This window comes from Curcuma longa, chromosome 6 (assembly GCF_044706935.1).
Source record: "Curcuma longa cultivar G26 ecotype Majalengka, Jawa Barat chromosome 6, ITB_CL_G26_1.1, whole genome shotgun sequence".
In the NCBI taxonomy this organism is placed as follows: Eukaryota; Viridiplantae; Streptophyta; class Magnoliopsida; order Zingiberales; family Zingiberaceae; genus Curcuma; species Curcuma longa.
In genome coordinates, this window is record NC_133866.1 from 7,934,765 (window position 1) to 7,956,051 (window position 21,287).

The 21,287-nt window shown below is 35.3% G+C and overlaps 1 protein-coding gene across 1 annotated transcript; it reads left to right on the forward strand.

The window, feature by feature from the left end:
• Positions 1-4,204: 4,204 nt before the first annotated feature.
• LOC141830544 (uncharacterized) lies at positions 4,205-19,576 on the forward strand. The gene is made up of 6 exons (XM_074717954.1): positions 4,205-6,338; positions 6,662-6,794; positions 6,883-6,971; positions 17,168-17,406; positions 19,391-19,477; positions 19,570-19,576. The coding sequence occupies exons 1-6, from the start codon at positions 4,296-4,298 to the stop codon at positions 19,574-19,576; spliced, it is 2,598 nt and encodes an 865-aa protein (XP_074574055.1). The 5' UTR covers positions 4,205-4,295.
• Positions 19,577-21,287: the final 1,711 nt, after the last annotated feature.

A 21,287-nucleotide genomic window follows, 5' to 3' on the forward strand; every position in this document is an offset into this window, starting at 1 on the left:
CATTCTGCATTTGTGGGATTGTATAATCTTTTAGTCAAAGAAGGTGGTTTACGACCTACCACAAGGATTACTGTAGAAGAACAAGTAGCAAAATCACTCTATTTGCTAGGTCACAATGTTACAAATCGTGAACTTGGATTCTTTTTCTATCGATCGGGAGAAACAGTGAGTCGTCATTTCCATAATGTTTTAAGAGCTATAATGGAGTTGGAGGATAAATTTCTCAAACAACCGGATGGGTCACAAGTTCATTCAGAAATCTTCACTAGCAATCGATTCTAACCATTTTTTAAGGTAAACATATTATTCTTATCTTTTGACTAGTATAGATTAATGTCTATATATTCATAATTATTAATAATTTAAACATGGTGTATCAGGATTGTGTTGGAGCAATAGATGGAACACATATTCGTGTTAAAGTTTCTCCCTCTGATGCCCGAAAGTTTCATGGTAGAAAGGATTTTCCAACACAAAATGTTTTAGCAGCATGCACATTTGATCTGAAATTCACTTATGTCTTAGTCGGGTGGGAAGGGACAGCATCCGACTCAAGAATAATAAAAAATGCATTAACCAGACAAGAGTATCTTAAAATCCCAAAAGGTAAATCAAATGAAATATATTGTGATTAGGCTTTTCTTGCTTTTACAATTTAATAACATATTTTTTTAGGAAAATACTATCTTGTTGATGCTGGATTCATGTTGAAAAGTGGTCTTATTACACCATATTGAGGAGAACGTTATCATTTGAAAGAATATAGCCGCAATCCACCACGAAATGCTCGGGAGTTATTTAATCTTCGACATTCTTCCTTGCGCAATGCAATTGAAAGAGCTTTTGGAGTTCTTAAGAAGAGATTTGCTATTATAGGAAGTTCAACAGAGCCAAATTATGGAGTTGAAACTCAAACAGAAATTATTCTCTGTTGTTGTATTTTGCACAATTATTTGATTAATGTTGATCCAGATGAGGGATTGCTTGCCGAGGTTGATGCTGAACTTAATAATAATAGTGATCATCAAGAAGAAAATCATAGAAATAGAGATGACAATGAAGATGCAAGAAGGGGAGAATTGATTAGGGATTCCATAGCTGCGGCTATGTGGTTAGATTATAATATGTGATATTTATGTTAATTTGTTTATCTTGTGGTTTTGGATAAATTTTCTTGTAATTGGATGATTGTGAATGTTGACATTTTAATTTATTATGTTACTTGAATGTTATGTCATATGACTATTTATGTGATTCTATGTTTGATTGTTACTATATTTTAATTTTTAAGGATGCCAAAAAAGAAGGACTGGCAAAGTGAAAATGCAAGTGCAAACAAGGCGAATAATCAGTGTGTTTGGAATAAAGTAATGGATGATGCTCTTATTGATGCATATTTGAACCAACATAATATAGGCAACAGGGTTGGCGGAACCTTTACTACACATGCATTCGAAAATATTGTGAATGAATTGAAAGAAAAATTTTCGACAAATTTATCGATAAGGATAAGGTTCAAAATCGCATGAAACATATTAAAAGAGGCTGGTTTTCATGTTATGATATATTCAAAAATGGTATGAGTGGTTTTGCATGGGATCCCATCACAGAATTCTTCAGTGCTGAACCTGAAGTTTGGCAACAACTAATTGAGGTGTGTATGCATTTAAAAAATATATTTGATTTTCTTTTGTGATACTATCTATGAATGAATGTTTGATACAATTATATTGTAATTTGTAGATCAAACCAGCAGCTGCCGAATGGAAGAGCAAGCCTATTCGAAATTATGAAAAGTTAGTTCAATTATATGGGAAAGATAGGGCTACAGGACAACATGCCAACACTGCGTCAGAAATGCGAAAGAAAAGGACTAGCATGGAAGTGGAGAATAATATTGGTGAAAATCAGTTCGAAACCATTGATGAAGTTGAATTTATGATCTCTCAACAAGAAATTCATTTGGATAATTCAAATGCAATTAATGAGGATGTTCAAATTCCAACTCCTAATTCTGAACCAACTAAATCTCAAGCTAACTCTTTTGTTGGAGCATCATCAAAGAACAAGAGTGCAAAGAAAGGTAAAGTTGATGATGACAGTATAAGCAAAGCAATTGACCATGTAGCTCAAGCCATTATGAGTTCAACACATGAAATGGTTAAGTCAAATGAACTTCCCATTCCTGAGAATGAAGTGTGGAGTTTGTTGACTCAATTAGGTGTTGAGCAATATAGAATTTCTAAATGCTATTTGTATCTTGTTCAACGCCCGAAGATGTTGAGAGCTTTACTTGGATGCCCTTTGGAATATCGCAAAAATTTATTATTCCAAATGATGGATGGAGAGAATCTACTGCATGATTAGTTTGTTACTTGTTAGATGATATATATTTGGATATTATGTAATATGCATTTGGATGCTATGTACTTGGATGATTTTGGATGTTTGGTAAACTATTATTATTTAATGTAAGACTTGTTACTTGATGATTTTGGAGGGATGTTGTAATAGATTGGTATGTGGTTGATGATGATGAGGGCAAAAATCTCATTGTGATTTTTTTATTGTTCCAGAAATTCAAAGAAAAGCAACTTTACCTTGCCAGAATGAATGATGTAGAGAGGTATTCAAAGAGAAGGCAAGAAACTAAAACTCAAAGAAAAGCAGTGTAAGCTTTCATTTCGAGATTGCAATTATATAAACTGTAGCTAAAAGTTATTCCTTGCCACGTGAAGGTAACAACTTTAGTCAACATTACTGCAATAGTAGTACTTAGACGTTAGTAGTGCTTTAACATGCATGTTAAATCATAACCTTCATTTCTAAACTGCTCTTAGATAAACTAGGGTTTAATTTTTTTTCCATGTCAATTATAACATGAAAGAATAAGTTACTGTAGTAAGATGTTAGTGATGTGAGTTTGTGACAAAGCTAATCAAGAAAATTTTCTCACCATACGAAGTTAGGACCAATTTGTGAAAGTGCAGTCTGCCATCCAGCAGACCACATCTGAGGTCCTTCAACTGCAATAGCAAATGGTGTGAGTATCACCAGGGACAGCATTGAGAGGCAAGCATAATAGTTCATCCCACTAACAGATAACCCCTTCATTCCCCTTTTCGAAAAGATGTTTCGAAAGACGAATGCAAGGTTCGAAATCATCACACCCATGAAACCTGAAACCAAGACAAACACAAACACCTCGGTAATCAAGCTAAAAGATGTTCAAGTTATTATAAACAACCTCAAGCTTCAATTGGTCAAATCACACCAGAAAATCTAATCTAAGATTATTCAATGACTCAAAAATTAAGCCAAAAGTAATGCAATCAGAAAACAACAGAGGCAAAAAAAGCACACACTATGAATGGGTTTTCTGTAAATTTGAACAGCTAAAAAGGATTATGTTACTAATAAGTTCAAAGAGAACAGAGAACAGAAGTAGCTAATAATAAAGAATGTTTTGTCCTTAAGTGTTGAAAGGAAGAAAAATAATAAAAAGGATATAGTGGAGATATTTAAGAGTTCATCAATTCCTGTTGAAAATATTTAATTTCTAAATTAGCAAATATTATCTATCAATTCTAATTCTAATTCTAAGTATTATGTTTGAATTTAAGTCAGAAAACCGAAAGAAAAAATTCCATCATCCCATCCAAATAGAATGTAAATCGAATGCGAGCGAGTCCGGCGAGGGAGGGTTATTCGAAATGAAGCGGCTGTCTAGTGTCCTTTCCTTCGAGTCGGCGAGGGAGGGAAATTGGAAATGAAGAGGCTGTCTTTCTTTCTTTCTCTCTCTTTTAACCCATTAATAATTACACAATTGAAAAATAAATGAATAAAAAAATACTAAGAAACAAGTAAAAAATCGAGGTGCCCGTCCCAAAGCCACTTCAGGGCACGGTAAGTCGGTAACACGCCCACCACAACCTCGCCGGCCGAGCACTCCTCTGCCACTTCGCCGAGCGGTCTCGGGTCAGCAAAACCTTCTATCCAATCCGACAGGTCCATTCGCCGCCTTCGTTTTCGCTTTCCCATTCTCACTAGTTCCCCGAGGAGTCTCCTTAGTTCGAGGTATGTCTGGCTCCGCTCCTTGATACGCTGCTTCCGTCGGACTTCCGATCTAATGTTTCTCTTTGTTTCTTTGTTGTTGTTTTGGAATCAGAATCGTGTTTGCTCCTTTGGCTGGATCCCTATAATTCATCGCTCGACTCCGTTGGCCTGTCTGCTTGCATTGGATTCACTGCGGGTTCTGTTTGGTGGATGGGTAGGGTTTCTCTTCCATTTTCTTGATGGGGAAGAAGGGGTGCGCGGTGAAGAAGCGAAGAGGGAATGGCGTCTCTGCGCCGAGGGATGTTAATAACGTGAAGAGGGAAATGAAACGGAAGTTAGGTGTGAGTGCTTCACAGCTGGACCCAGGAGAGGTGGACCGTGGAGTTGGAGACAGCTCATTCTGTGGCGAAGGCTGTCGGAATGAGACAGCGGATGTGGAGAAGAAAAGGGAGGTTTTCGCTTCAGATGTCATAAAATGGCAAGTTGACGAGGTTTCTGTTTCTGATAAACAAGTTACTGATGCAGAGTTTGTTACAAAGCGTTGGAGAGTGTTGACTGATGCTGAGGTCCCTTCAACGAAGATGAAATTGGATCCTTGGGAACAAGCTCTACTTGGCCTTAACAAGCGGCAAACTCGTATTTCACAGTCTTGGACTGATAAAATAGAGATGAATGCAGACAAAGTTGGTGGTTCCGAACCCCTAGTCCCTGCAAATAGAAAGGTGGCTGGAGTGGGCGAAAACCAAATACAGATTAGTCCAGGAAAGGAGGGAGCTGAAAACACAAAGTCGATGAAATCACCAGGTAATCAGAAAATCAGGGCCAAGGATAACACTAGCGATGACGCGGGTGGCAGGAGAGCCGAAATTGACATTTCCAGAGCCCAAGACCGTACTCTGAAGGTGCAAGGGAAAGCTGCTGTCCTGAGGGTCCTACGTAGTAATAAAGTGGGTAGGTTTGGGAAATATTATACTAGGAAATACAAGGGGATCCCAAAGGATATAAACTCTGTTTTTCTTACCCGGCCCACATTGAATAAACCAGCCCCTTCTCCCTCTAAAAGGCTTGACAAAAATTCAAATTTAACGAGCACAATGAGTAAAAAAGAATTGAGTAGGTCAAAACATGAGATCCCCGAGAAGAGTGGATCCGGCGAACCAAAAAAACAGCAAAAAATTGTTTCTCCTGACAGAGAAAAAAGGAGAGTAGACATTGCAAAGAGCAAAACTGCTTTGAGAACAAAGAGCAGATCCAGTACGGAAACCTCTTTCAAGGAAAAACAAGCTTCAAAGGTTGGAGGTGTACCTCACAGTACAGAAAAGCAGAAACTTAGAGCACAGATAAAAGGTATACTTCTTAATGCTGGTTGGACAATAGATCTTAGGCCAAGAAGGGGCAGAAACTATGAGGATTCTGTTTACATACCTCCTGAAGGTGGTAGTGGTTATTGGTCAATCACAAAGGCATATGCAATTTATCAAAACCGATTAAGTATAACAAACAATGTGGTGGGCAAGACTTCTTCTGGAAGGAGCTCTAGAACTTCTGCTAGTCAATCTGTTGTACCTCTAGAGTCCCTTGCTTTGCTGAAGAGAGTTGTTGTTAACAAGAGAAGAAGAAAGGCAGAAGACTCTGAAAAATCCCAGGAGGCCAGAATGATGAAGGTAAAACAAACTTCTTACAAGAGCCATCTTAGAGATCAGGTTAAGGGTAAACTGGCTTCAAACTCAAAATTTTCTTATAATTCCACATCTCATAAGAATCTTCACAAAGGAATAAACAAAAAGGGTGGACACACCCTATTGGCTCGTGGTGGTAACAATGAGTTAGAAGCTGATGACGCAGACTACGTTCCATATATCTGGAAACGGACAGTTCTTTCTTGGATGATAGATATGGGTGTATTGCCAATTAATGGAAAAGTGAAGTATATGAACCAACAAAAGACTAAAACAAAGTTGGAAGGCTGGATTACTAGAGAAGGTATTAACTGCAGCTGTTGTAGCAAAATGCTTTCAATATCAGAGTTCAAGCATCATGCTGGTAGCAAACTCCTGCATCCGTCACAAAATATATTTCTGGAGGATGGAGAAATTTCCCTGTTCATGTGCCAGCTTGAGGCATGGAAAAAGCAGGTTGAGTCTGAACGACAAGGATTCTACATTGATATCAGTTGTGAAGACCCTAATGATGATACCTGTGGTATCTGTGGTGATGGTGGTTCCTTAATGTGTTGTGATGGCTGTCCTTCAACATTTCATCTGAGTTGCTTGGGCATTGAGGTGCATCAAATAGAAGAACATTTCTCTTCTTTTTTCAAACTTGTTGATATATTTGGTATTGCAATTATGAAAGTAGCTGTTAGAGAAACATATGCAATATAATCTTTATCCTCCTCTATATATAACATTATTCTCCTGTTCCATTTGTTGGTAGAATCTGAAAACAACGTTGGAGGAAAAAAACTGCAGCTAATATTCATTTTATGCTTGAATTTTACTGAAATTCCATACTCTCAATTGCCATATTGTTTGTTTCATTTTCACCTATGAGCTCAGTCCTGGTAGTAACTTTGTATTTTGGTTCATTTGCCATGAATGTCCAGAAGCCTCCTCCTGGAGATTGGCACTGCACAAACTGCTGCTGTAAGAACTGTGGGGCTATCTCTTCCATGCCTAGCGGAGAAACTGATGGGGCAGTTTCCTTAATATTTTCATGCCATCAATGTGAGGCAAAATGTATGAATTTTCTCCTGTTATGTTTTCTTGAATAAGATGTTCTTATATAATCAATTAGATCTGGAGTCATTTGTAATGGATTTTGCAGACCATAAAGACTGTACTCCCTGTGCTGAATCTGTTTCTGCCACTTCCAAGAGTCCTACCATTTTCTTTTGTGCTAAAAGTTGTAGAATGGTACAAATACTGCCTTTTTTGAGTTTATTTGTCCATATATTTGGTTTTTGATTTCTTGTTTGGCATTAAAATTATTTGAAAAGTCAAGTTAAACTTTTGCATGGTTATTATAATTGTTGGTTATAAATATCTGTTAAATATCTATTATTTTTTTATAGATATTTTCTAGAATAGGCCCTATACTCTAACTATAAATAGGGCCTTATATGTTGCAATTGGAATAAGATTTCTTAAGTTATTTTGGTAACATGGTATCAGAGCCCGGTTAGTTTAGGGTTTTGTTTTTCCTTTTTTTTCTTTTCCTCACGCGAGCGCGGCGCCTGCGCCTCTCGCAAACCTAAGCCACCTTGTCCCTTCGCGATTTCCTCCGCACCGCTTCTCTCTGCGCTCCTCTGCCGCCGCCAAGCCGAATCTCTCCTCTTCCTCCTTGCTGCAGTCGCCCTCTGCCGCCAGTGAAGCCTGACGCCGCCTGGCCGAAGCCGCCCCTCTGTCACCTGAGAAGCCCGACGCCGCCCGACCCGGCGCACACCGCCGCAGTTGATGCTCACCGCCGCCTCTCCTTCTTCTTCCCCTTGCCGGTGTGCTTCCCCACCTTGCCTCGCGTGCCAGCTGCCAGCCGTTGCCGTCGTTTCTTTGTTGTGGGTAAGAGTCCACAGTTTGTTAGCTTCTTCTTCTTCCCCTCAATTCCGGTGAAGACCTCCTCCACCGTCGCCCCTACTGGATCGGTGAACACCGGGGAGTGGCCAGAAAATAAAGGTTCTATCTTATTGGAATCAGTCTTTATTGGTAGCAATCTTGATCAAAAACCGGAGAAACCACCGTGGGCCCTTGCATCCAAGATTATTATTTTGTTTTAGAGGATCCACAATATTCAGAAGTCCAGAAACCTATACAGAACCTAGATACAGGCATTTTCTTGAAATTTGGAACATTATCGTTCTTCGTCTCACAACAACACCAAGTTCGGTGTTTTGGAGTTGCATATCTTTGGACTTCATTTTATCGTGATGGATATGGTGCTTGTCTCTGCAGAAGAATTTGCCAAGTTCTCTCAATATCAGGAATCACTTAAGTCTTCATCTTCCTCTATCACTGCTATTGTTGATTCAGGCAATACATGTCTTCTTTCCTCATCCTCTAAATGGGTCATTGATTCTGGTGCCACGGATCATATGACAGGTAATTCTAATCTCTTTTCTACTTTTACACACAAATCCAACACTCCGATTGTTACCTTAGCTGATGGGTCTTCATCTTGCGTTCGTGGGTCTGGCACTGTCAATCCCACTCCTTTGCTTTCCTTATCCTCTGTCTTACATTTACCTAATTTATCCTTTAATTTGCTCTCTGTTAGTCAATTAACTCGCAATCTTAACTGTTGCATCACATTTTTTCCCGATCATTGTTTAGTTCAGGATCTTTTGACAAAGAATATTATTGGTAAAGGACATGAAAATAGAGGTCTCTACATTCTTGATTCACCTTCCCCAAGATCTCTCGTTTGTTCAGGTGAAAATTCTCCTTTTGAGGCTCATTGTAGGTTAGGACATCCATCTCTTCTATCACTCAAGAAACTCTGTCCACAATATAGTAGCATATCTTCATTAAATTGTGAGTCATGTCAGTTTGCAAAGCATCACCGTCTTAGTTCAAGTCCAAGGATAAATAAGCGTGCTATTAGTCCTTTTGAGTTAGTTCATTCTGATATTTGGGGTCCTTGTCCTATTCTATCTAAACCTGGTTTTAGGTATTTTGTCACTTTTGTGGATGATTATTCTCGTGTAACTTGGTTATACTTAATGAAAAATCGTTCTGAGTTATTTTCTCTATTTTCTGCTTTTTGTGCTGAAATTAAAACTCAGTTCAATATGTCCATCCGTACTTTACGAAGTGACAATGCCAAAGAATATACATCCAGTCTATTTCAATCTTATATGAGTCAGAATGGTATACTTCATGAAACCTCTTGTGTTGATACTCCATCCCAGAATGGTGTGGCTGAACGGAAGAATAGACATCTTCTTGAAACAGCACGAGCTCTTTTATTTCAAATGAATGTTCCTAAGTCTTTTTGGGCAGATGCGGTTTCTACTGCATGTTTTCTTATTAACCGTATGCCATCCTCTGTTCTTCATGGTGAGATTCCTTACAAAATTTTGTTTCCTAACAAGTCATTGTTTCCTATTAATCCTAGGATATTTGGTAGCACTTGTTTTGTTCGGGATGTTCGTCCACAAGTTACTAAATTAGACCCCAAATCTTTGAAATGTATTTTCCTTGGTTATCCTCGTCTTCAAAAGGGTTATAGGTGTTATTGTCCTAGTATTAATAAATATCTTGTTTCAATCGATGTTACTTTCATGGAAGACAAACCTTATTTTTCATCCTCACATATCCCGACTTCTCAAAAGGAAGATGATGATTTATTGGTATATTCTGTTACATCCTCTACACCTGTCTCAGAACCGGCTCTTGTCAAGCCTCCTATTATTGAAATATACTCCAGGCGTCGACCTCCTGATTCATGTCCTGCACCTACTACTTCGTCATCAGATCCAATTCCGAATGATGATCTTCCTATTGCATTACGAAAAGGTAAACGCCAGTGTACTTATCCTATCTCTTCGTTTGTGTCTAATAATGGCTTGTCATCCTCCTCCTGTTCTTTTATTGCTTCACTTGACTCTATTTCTATTCCTAAAACTGTCCGTGAGGCCTTATCTCATCATGGTTGGAGAGATGCAATGATAGAGGAAATGAAAGCCTTGGATGATAATGATACGTGGGACTTGGTTGATCTACCTCCAGGAAAACAAGCTATTGGATGCAAATGGATATTTAATGTTAAAGTCAATCCAGATGGATCAGTTGCCAGACTAAAAGCTCGTCTTGTTGCTAAGGGTTATGCTCAAACATATGGTGTAGATTATTCTGATACTTTTTCTCCTGTTGCAAAGTTGACATCTGTTCGGTTATTTATTTCTCTTGCTGCTACTCATCATTGGCCTTTACATCAACTTGATATCAAGAATGCTTTTCTTCATGGTAATCTTCAAGAGGAGGTGTATATGGAGCAACCTCCTGGTTTCGTTGCTCAGGGGGAGATAGGGCGAGTTTGTCGTCTTCGAAAGACTTTGTATGGTTTGAAACAAAGTCCTCGTGCTTGGTTTGGAAAATTTAGTCAGGTTATTGAAAAGTTTGGTATGAAGAAAAGCAAGTCTGATCATTCTGTGTTCTACAAGCAGTCAGGAGCTGGTATTATTCTGTTAGTTGTGTATGTGGATGATATTGTGATTACTGGTAGTGATACTATGGGAATTTCATCTCTCAAATCTTTCATTCTCACTCAATTTCATACAAAAGATTTAGGGGTGCTAAAGTATTTCTTAGGTGTTGAAGTAATGAGGAGTAAAAATGGTATATTTCTATCTCAGAGGAAATATGTTCTTGACTTATTAACTGAGACAGGAAAGTTAGGGGCAAAACCTTGTAGTACTCCAATGACTCAGAACGTGGATCTTACAGCAGATGGAGAATTATTTGAACATCCAGAGAGATATCGAAGGTTAGTTGGAAAGTTGAATTATCTTACCTTGACTCGTCCAGATATTGCATATTCGGTTAGTGTTGTCAGTCAGTATATGTCATCTCCAACGGTTCATCATTGGGCAGCATTAGAGCAAATTTTGCGTTACTTGAAGGGCGCACCTGGACGAGGTATTGTATATAAAAATCATGGGCACACTCATATTGAATGTTTCTCAGATGCAGATTGGGCAGGTTCGAAAATGGATAGGAGGTCTACTTCAGGTTATTGTATCTTTGTTGGAGGAAATTTAGTATCATGGAAAAGTAAAAAGCAAAAGGTTGTGTCGCGATCCAGTGCAGAATCAGAATACAGGGCTATGGCACAATCTGTGTGTGAAGTAATGTGGATATATCAATTGTTGACTGAAGTAGGATTTAAAATTTCAATACCAGCAAAACTATGGTGTGATAATCAAGCTGCTATTCATATTGCATCGAATCCCGTGTTCCATGAGCGGACTAAGCACATTGAAATTGATTGTCATTTTATTCGTGAGAAAATTCAACAAGGTTTGATCACTACAGGATATGTAAAAACTGGAGAACAATTAGGGGACATCTTCACAAAAGCTTTAAATGGGATTCGAGTTGATTATCTTTGTAACAAGTTGGGCATGATTAATATTTATGCTCCAACTTGAGGGGGAGTGTTGGTTATAAATATCTGTTAAATATCTGTTATTTTTTTATAGATATTTTCTAGAATAGGCCCTATACTCTAACTATAAATAGGGCTTTATATGTTGCAATTGGAATAAGATTTCTTAAGTTATTTTGGTAACAATAATAACTTTAGTACATCAAATGTCTATTTGCATGTGTTTGGATGCCTTTGTTTCAATTAGGTGAATAACAATTTTGATATCATGTTATGGTTTTATGCATATTAAGTTATAGTGTGATAGGAACAACCATGATATGCATTATAGATATGAGGAAGACTTTTAGATTAGCATATTATGTCCTTGATGTCTTCATTTTATAGGTTTTAACTTTTTCCTTTCATATGGCAACAACATATCTAGTCATGCTTTGGCCTGTCTCTCGATGTCTTCATTTACAATGTTCATATATACACTTTCAGTAAAATAAACAGCATTTTATTGTAAAACTCAAAGAAACTGATTGTGCACCATAGGGGTTTTATTTATTTATTCTTTTTTTCTGATTGCATTAACAACTTTGAGGAAGCACCACATAGCCCTGAAGCATATATGAAAGTAGTTAATTTCATTTTTGATCATTCTCTTCTAGATAATGTATAACATTTTAATTCCTTATATTCTATAACATTATTATAACTTGGTTGTGAATTTGTAACCTTCGGTTTCTTAAGTGAAGAAACTTACATGGTTTATATCTATCTTTGGAGAATTTTTAATGTTGCTCGACCTATTATATTTGAGACATAGCTCTGTTTGAACCTAGAAGAATGTAATCTTCATGCATGTGTTATATAATTGGAGCATGAGCCTCTTTAACCTTATAACTGGATCAACTAACAAAGTACTGAATGGGAAGTTCTTGCTCATTCAAAATCCTTTTTAATTTTTAAAATGGAGCATGGGGGACTCTCTAGGTATAATTTGATTTTTTATTTAATGTTTTGAAGTAAAATGCTTGCATGCAACAACAACTAAGTTTTATCCCATTAGGTGAGGTCGGTTATATGGATCCTTTTATGCCTACTACATCATCATTTATATTTAAGTAAAATTTATCTTGTTTTATTATTGATAATCAAGTATTTTTTTTGTCTTTCTCTTCCTCGTTTGATGTGCATATATAGTTTAACATTACTTAATTGAAGCTTTTATTGATCGTCTAAGTATATATCCATACCATCTTAAATTTGTTTCCTAGAGTTTTCCCTCAATAAGTGCAACCTTGATTTTCTCTTTAATATTTTCATTTCTTATCCTATTCATCCTTACATGCATGTAGATCCACCTAATATTCTCATCTCTGCAACTTTCATCTTCTGCTCATGCACTTAAGTCATAGTCCAATACTCAACTCTATCTAATATAGCAGGTCTAATCGTCGTTTGTAAAACTTTATCTTAAGTCTTAGAGATACTTTACAATCACAAAGCACACCTAATGCTCTTTTCTATTTCCACTATTCTGTTTGTATTCTATGTAACACATCTCTTTCAATTCCTTCATTCTTTTATAAAAAGGATCCTAAATACTTAAAAAGATCTTAGTCAAAGATAACTCGTCATCTTTCATCTTAACAATTATCTTATTATGTCTAATATTATTAAATTGAAATTTCATATATTCTGTTTTTATTTTATTAAATCTAAGACTTTTTACTTCTAGCATTTTTTTGTCAAGATTCAAATTTAATATTTACTCCTTCACGTATCTTATTTATCAAAATAATATCATTTGTAAACAACATACACAATGGTACAGTATCTTGGATGTTTCTGGTTAGTTCATCCATGATTAGTGTAAAAAGATAGAGATTTAGAGCTAATCCTTAATGTAATCCTATTTTTATGAGAAACGCTTCGGTTAATTTACTTGGAGTCTTCACTCTTGTCATTACATCTTCATAGATATCCTTAATTAGTTCAATATATGTTATGCTGACATCTTTTTTTCTAGAATTTTTCATATAATTTTTCGTTGGACTTTATCATAAGTTTTTTTAGGTCAACAAATACTATAGGTAAGTCTTGCTTTTTTCTGATACTTTTTAATTAGTTGTGAAATGTATAACTTTTATTGGTGGCTTTCTAAGCATAAATCCAAATTGATTTTTGTCATCGTAGTCTCCTTCCTTAGTTTTTTTCTATTATTGTTTTTCAAAATTCAATGGTATTACTTGTTGGGATGTATACTAGAATCCTAGCTATGTAAATAAATATTCTGAAATGAGAATCACATTTGGTCAATGTAAATTAATATGGTGTGCGGAGTCACACACAGAAGACCATGTTATCAGTCCCCTTATAGATTATAAACAGTGTTCACAACCAAGATGGATTAGACAAACCATCGGAGTGGTTGTAGTGTAATTTGGTCTTAGTCTGTCTTGACTATAGAATTACACTAGTACACTAAGTGTGTATTGAGCAGGACCATCTGAGGATTGTTCGATTTATACTGACTATATAATCGAACTAAACCTCTGTTACTATAGATGTACATGCTCTTAATCCCGATATAATAACAAACACGTGTGCTTAATATGTATTTCTTTAATTCATCAAAGGGTGAGGTCTAGATCGATAGATCAAAAAAAGCCCGATGAGTTGGGAAGTAGTATTATGTACATGGTGTGTTGTTGATTATAGAAGGAATCTGTGTCCTATAATCTAGGTTGATGATGTCCCCTTGAGGAGCTCATAAGGATTATCATGTAAACCCTGCAGGTGGACCTTGTCCGCATGATAATAAGGTTGAGTGGTACTACTCTTGGATTAGATGTCAATTAAATACGAGTTGTCAGTAACTCATTTTAATTGACGGACATACGATATCTTAAACACAGGGAGATTAATGTACTGATAGTAAGAAGGAGCCCATATTGTAATATGAGATTGGTGCGGTAGTTCGATAATAACTCTTTAGTGGTATGAGTTATTATTGATGAACTAAGATTGTGTGTTCAGGGCGAACACGGGAAGCCTTAGCTCATCGGAAGACCAAAACCAATTCCTCCTCTAGGTCCCTGTTGTAGCCTCTGGGAATCCTCAAGTCCACCTTGGATGAATTCGTGAAGAAACCAGTCTTTCGAACCAATACAAAGAGTGTAATCGATCAGGTGATCGATTACACACCTTGGTAATCGATCACCTGATCGATTACCATGTTTTCTCGAACAAAGGCAGGTAATCGATCGAGTGATCGATTACCAAGCCTGGTAATCGATCACCTGATCGATTACCTGTGTTAATGAGAAAAAGTTACGTGGTTTAATCGATTCGTTGATCGATTAAAGGCCGCGGGTTCGAATAGGAAACTTCCGAAATCATTCCAAATCTCTCGGATTTGATTGAATCAAATCATACCATGTTTATGGTTCTAATTATATCATAAATAAGGGATGACAAAGCTATAAAAGAGGGGGTAAGGCTTGGTTTGAGAACACACAATATTGATTGAGGTGGTGGCCGAGACTCTCTCGGCAAGCCAACTCTTAGCCTCTTCTTCTTCTTTTCTTCTCTTCGGGAGGAAAGCTTGGTAGCCATCGGAGGGAGATTTCTGGTGGAGATATTCTCGAAGGATCGTTGCCCACACAACGCTCGAGAAGAGGAGAGGAATACGGCAGAAGATCAAGAGGTCTTCGGGTACAAACTTCGTCCTTCCGAAACGTCGGAAGTAAGGTATAATTTAATGTTTCCACAATTAGTTAAATTATTCCTGGATCCTGTAAACCAAACACAAGAGCCCAACGATCGGGCAACTTGAGATCGTTTTGGAAAAATTTTTGTTCTGCAAGAATTTATCGGAACGGTTTTTCAAGACTTTCCCATCATTACTCATTTGTTTAATTACCCTATATTTTTCTATTATGTTTTTCAAAGTTCAATGGTATTACTCATTAGTTTAATATCCCTATAATTTGTATAATTTTGTCCTTCTTCTTTGTTTTTATACAAGGGAATTAGAGATATTTTTTCATTTTCAATATCAGGTTAAATAACTTTGTAAGCCATTTAACATTTTGTTTTCCTTGGCACTTTCATATCTCCATTATAATCTTATTTGGTCTAAATACTTTTCCATTTTATATCCCATTTAAAACTTATTTTAAATATAAGTTTGAATTTTACGATAAAAATTTAAATTTTTATACTCACCTACTATCTAAATTAAGGTGATTACCTAACCTTCATTAAAAAGTTGATGAAAATACCTCTTCTATCACTCTTTTATTTCCTCGTATCCTATTGCATTCATTTTTTAATACATTTTATTTAGATAAATTTTTTTGTCTTTCTCTCTCTCATTTTAACTATTCTATAAATATTCTTTTCTTTTTCTTTTGTATCTAATTTTCGATATAAGCTTTCAAAAGTTTCATTCTTGGTTTCATTGACCGTTTTCTTGGCCTCTTTTTTGGCTATTGTATCTTTTTTTATATTTTTATTATTCTTACAAGTGTATAATATCTTATAAGCTGTTTGTTTTGTCTTCACTTTTTCTATGCTTTCTCATTTTATCATCAAGATTCTTTATTTGGTGGTGCACGTCTTTCTGACTCACTGAGTACACTTTTAATTATTATTTTCAACTTTAATATCATCTTATTCCATGCTGTATTAAAGTTGTTGTATATTTCTCTTAATATTTATACTTTTACTCTCTCCTTAAATATGTTTTGCTTCTCATCCTTTAACTTTCATTATTTAATTTTAGGAGTTGTGCACATTTTTCTTCTATCATATACTGAAGGCACATATCCAACATTACTAAGTTATATTGGGTAATTAAATTTTCTCTCGAGATGATTTTATAATTTTTATAAATTTTTCTATCATTTTTCCTAACAATAAGAAAGTTAATTAACGTGATCAAGTGTTCTTCTCTTTTATTGAAAAACATATTAGTTAGTAGTATAAAGTTATATGCTATCATAAAATCTAATATAATTTTCCCTTTCATTTCTTGTTTCAAATCTATAATCACATGCACCTTGTCTTATTCCTCATTTTTCATTCATATATGACCATTTAGATCTCCTATTAAAATTATTTCGATTGGGAAATATTTTGTAATACCTCATTTAAGTCATCTCAAAATCTCGATTTGGTGTCTTTATCTAATTATACTTGAGGTGTATATATGCTAATTATGTTAATAGTTTTTTTTGCCACTATTATCTTAAGAGCTATAATCTTATCTTCTTTCTAACTACTCTTTCTACTTTAACTTTTAGCGAACTATCTACGACAACACCTACTCCATTTTATGTTTTACTTATTCCCTCGTGTATCATAACTTAAAATTCAAATTCTCTATCATCTTTATTTTCTCTCCTATCTATTTTATCTCTTATACACATAAAATATTAATTTTTTTCTTAATTATCATATCTACTACTTTTATTAGTTTATCCGTGAGCGTTCCTAGGTTGCATGATCTAAATCATAGATAATTAATTTTTATATAATATTTATTCTTATTCAATTTATGTTGTGAGAACTCTTGTATATTTAACACTACACTTAAGTTCTCATAGAGATATAACAGTCCTTGTCGAGACATTATAGTCGGACTTTGCAACGCGTTCCTTCAATAATCTAGTATCAACACAATAGTTTGATGGATGCATTTATTGAACATTTATCTGAAAGTCAATACTGATTAACAACCTAACGCACAACCCTCACTCTTTTTCATCCGGGCTTGGGATTAGTGATATAATTTTAATAATAATCTATGTTCATTTTTAATATGGTATCATCTTTTTTTGCAAACATTATTTCATGTAAAGTTTTGAAGAAACAAACAATCAACTAAATATTGATTAGAAGGTTATGAAGATAATCTTCCCAAATGTTCTGAAGTTATAGTCTTTTAGTTTTAATTGTTATGTTCATGTTTCTTTTGGTCCAAACTATGCTATGCTAATTATCATTGTTGTAGGTTTTCAGAGGATTACAGGAGCTTCTTGGGACGAAACATGATATTGATGCAGGATTGTCATGGAGTGTTGTTAGGTGTTCAAATGAGGATTCCTTTGAATCAACATTAAGGTCGCATCGAGGAGTGGAATGCAATTCAAAGATTGCAGTTGCCTTTGCAGTTATGAATGAATGCTTTCATCCAATTGTTCATCAGAGAAGTGGCATTAACCTTATCCATAGTGTTGTGTATAATTGTGGGTAAGCATCGACCACATATTATTAATGGTTTAGCTTTATAGAGTTCAATCAAGTGAAAAGATCCTAAATAGTTGGAACTAACATGGGTTGGTGATGATTCTATCACGCTTTTATTATGTTCAACAACATAGTTGTTCATTAACTAACAATGGTACCATGCATGAGAAGTAGAGAATCATATTTCACACACACACACACATATATATATATATATATATATATATATATATAAGTGATGAGAAAATACTCTATATTTTGTAACTACTAGATTCAGATCAATTTGGACTTGATTTCTTTTGTATTGGAGGTGATCTAGAATGGATTTTAGTTTCTGGTCCATCTAATAGATTTTGGCTTCTTATACTATTTACAAATTTCCCCCCTAGTTAATCGGAATGTAAGATATCTTGCGCATTTAGAATTATCCTATAAGGTTAAACATGGGTTAATTTTAGGTCAGGTTCTGACCAAAATTGACCCAACCAAAGTTATTTGGATCACAGAAAATTGGCTCAAAAGCACATTTGAAACTAAGATACATTTGACCAATCTGATTTGGGCTAAGTTGAATTTGGTTAGGTCGATTATTGGTTTTAGGTCACCATTGCAACACTTGCTAATGTCAATGCAAAAAACTTAGTTAATGTGACAAATTCAATTCTAATATTGAGTTAAAGTACTTTCTAAAGATATCTATAGACATACTTAATGAAATATAGTTATAAATTCAAATAAATTAAAATAAATATAATATTTGAATGATGCAATAAAGTTTTTAAAGTTAAAACCACCACTACAACAACAACTAAGTCTTATCCCACTAAGTGGGGCCGGTTATATGGATCCTCTTACGTTATTAGACTATATCCCCTAGTATATGATTATCTATATTTAAATAAATTTTATTTTATTTTATATTGCTAATTAAGTCCTCTTTTGTTTAATGTACGTAGTTATCATAATTTTACATCGCTTAATTGGAATATTTATTAGTCGTTTACGTACATGTCCATACCATCTTAAAGCGTCTTTTGGAGTTTTTTTTCAATAGACGCAATTTCAACTTTTTCTTTAATATTTTCATTTCTTATTCTACATCCTTGTATGCCTACATATACACTTTAACATCATCATCTCTCCATGACTCTTATCTTTTGTTTGTGTGCTAAGTCATAACCCAACATCCAGTTTCATATAATCTAGCTGCTGTAACTATCGTTTTGTTGAACTTCATTTAAGTTTTTAGATACTTTACAATTATAAAAAAATACTTGTCGTTATCCTCCATTTTAATCATTTGTTTGTATTTTATATAAGAGCTCTCTCTTAACATCATTATTCCTTTGTAAAATGATCTTAAATACTTAAAGCTCTCATATCTTAACAATTGTTTTAATATCTAATATTGTTAAATTTAAATTTCATATATTCATTTTTTATTTTACTAAGCCTAAAACTATTTACTTCAAGTGTTTTTCATCAAAATTCGAGCTTAGCATTTACTTTTTCTTGTGTCTTATTTATCAAATGAATTTCATTTGAATATATTTTGATTTTTTTCCTTTTAAAGGTGCACTAGGTTTGTCAATTTAGTGCATAGATCTTTTTTGCAACATCTAACACGGTCTGGTCTGCAGTTGCTTGTGAAAAGGTTAATGCCTCAACCACCATCTGATGATATATGTGTGTGTGTGTGTGTTTTATTTCTTGCATGTTGCAAATGCGACTTTTAGCTTATTGAAGTTACAATTACACTTTTCAATTTTAAATCCGAACTATAAGTTGGATTGCTGCTTATCGGCCATTTGAGAGGAACCATACGCCTCCGAATAGGCTATTTGTTGCAAATAACATTTGTAGCTACCAACCAAATGTCATATTATGAAATTCATCTCTATTCCTTTGCTTTTCTAGCTGTTGTGATACTATGTTTTTTGCTTTCATGTTTAACTTTTTTCCATGTTAACTTTGCCTTCTTGAGCAGATCCAATTTCAGTCGGATGAACTGTCGAGGTTTCTACACATTTATTTTGGAAAGAGAGGACGAAATCATCGCTGTGGCATCTATCAGGTACACATATGTTTGTTCTCTTAAACAATGATATTTTGACAACTAGCTTGTGAATTAACCTTCTCTATGTCACACTTCCCTAAACATTTCAGTGTTTGATGGCAATACCTTAGATTTGTTCTATTTCTTGGGCAAATGTCCTCTTGAAGGAACCATAATTCTTGTTGTGGAAAATCAATCAGACAAATTTATTTCAGATTTATATATAGATTTATTACAGATTTACTGTAGATTTTATTTGATTACAAATTTGATTTGATATTATATAATTAGGAAGATTTGATTTGATAATAGTTGTAATTAATTATGAGATATTATATATGTAATTTGTGTATAAAAGTGGCAAAGTTATTGAAATAATGATAAGATTTTTTTGAAAACTTCATGGTATTAGAACAACCCTCCTTTTGCTGCTCATCCATCTCTAAGGTTTCGGTCTTCATCAGCCATCGGCGACTTTGATCTTTGAGGGCGACAATTTTCGGCTAGAATGTCTCTTCTACCTTTGTTTACTTATTGAGACTTAAGCTAATCATGTCGGACTCTGAGCAGATGCCGACGAACTCTTCCATAGTTTACTCTACTTTAAATCACCCCATGATGTGACACTTCCTAACTCAATCAGAAATTATCTCTGGCTCAATTATCATTCACAAATTGAATGGTCACAATTATCTTCAGTGGTCATAATTTGTAATGATGTTCATCAGCGTATGAGGAAAAGATGATTATCTCACCGTTATTCCAGAACCAGAAAAACAATTCGGAGTATGAGTCTGGAGGGTTGAAAACAACCTTGTTATGTCATGACTAATCAACTCTATCAATGCAGAAATCGATAAAAATTTTATATTGTTTACGATTGCCCACGATATATGGGAGACAGTTCGTGATACTTTCTCTAGCCAAGACAACATTGCTAAATTATTTCATGTTGAAAGCACTCTCCAAGACTTCAAGCAGTTAATCATTCAGTAACTACCTATTTCACAACTCTCACTCGCTATTGGCATCAGGTGGATTTCTATGAAGCTTATAACTGCAAGTGTTATGAAAACCAAACATATTTCAAGAGATTTGTGGAGATTGATAGAGTTTAAGTTTCTGATAGGACTTGATCAGTCTTTGGATGCAATAAGGGGCAGAATCCTCGGCACAAAATCACTGCCAAGTCTTCGGGAGGTGTTTTTAGAAGTCCGAAGGGAAAAAAGCCATATGAGGGTAATGTTAAGACAACCAAACTCCGAAATTCAACCTCTCAAGTAAACTGAAGCAAGTGCTCTAGCTGCTCGGAATTCTACTCACAACACAAATGACAATTGGCCAAGGAACGCCCATGGTGTGACTACTGTCGAAAACAAGGACACACCAAAGGCATGTGTTAGAAGCTTCATGGGAAACCGACAGATTGGAAGCCGGGATCGCGCAAGCAAAGGGAAATGCTGTAGTCACCCCCACGACATAGTGTGACAATTTAGTTCCTTTCTCTTAGGAATAACTTGATATTCTCCAACAACTCATCCAGAAGGCAAACATATCGTCTCCATCTGCAATGCACACCTTTACTTCCCTTGGATTGTGGATTCTGGCGCTTCAGAGCACATGATAGGTGATAGATCACTTTTCTCCACATTTTCTCTATGTGACAAACTCCAATCGGTATGTATAGCAAATGAGGCATGTGCTAAAGTAGTTGGGACAGGAATCGTTCATCTCTCAAACACACTAATTCTACATTCTGTGCTATTTGTTCTTGACTTTGATTGTAATCTTGTGTCTATTAGTAGATTAAATAAAGATCTCAACTGTG

Coding starts and splice junctions, on each gene's coding strand:
- LOC141830544 (XM_074717954.1), top strand. CDS start 4,296: ATGGGGAAGAAGGGGTGCGCGGTGAAGAAGCGAAGAGGGAATGGCGTC. Junction 6,795..6,882: donor CCATCAATGTGAGGCAAAAT/GTATGAATTTTC, acceptor TGGATTTTGCAG/ACCATAAAGACTGTACTCCC. Junction 6,972..17,167: donor GTGCTAAAAGTTGTAGAATG/GTACAAATACTG, acceptor TCATTGTTGTAG/GTTTTCAGAGGATTACAGGA.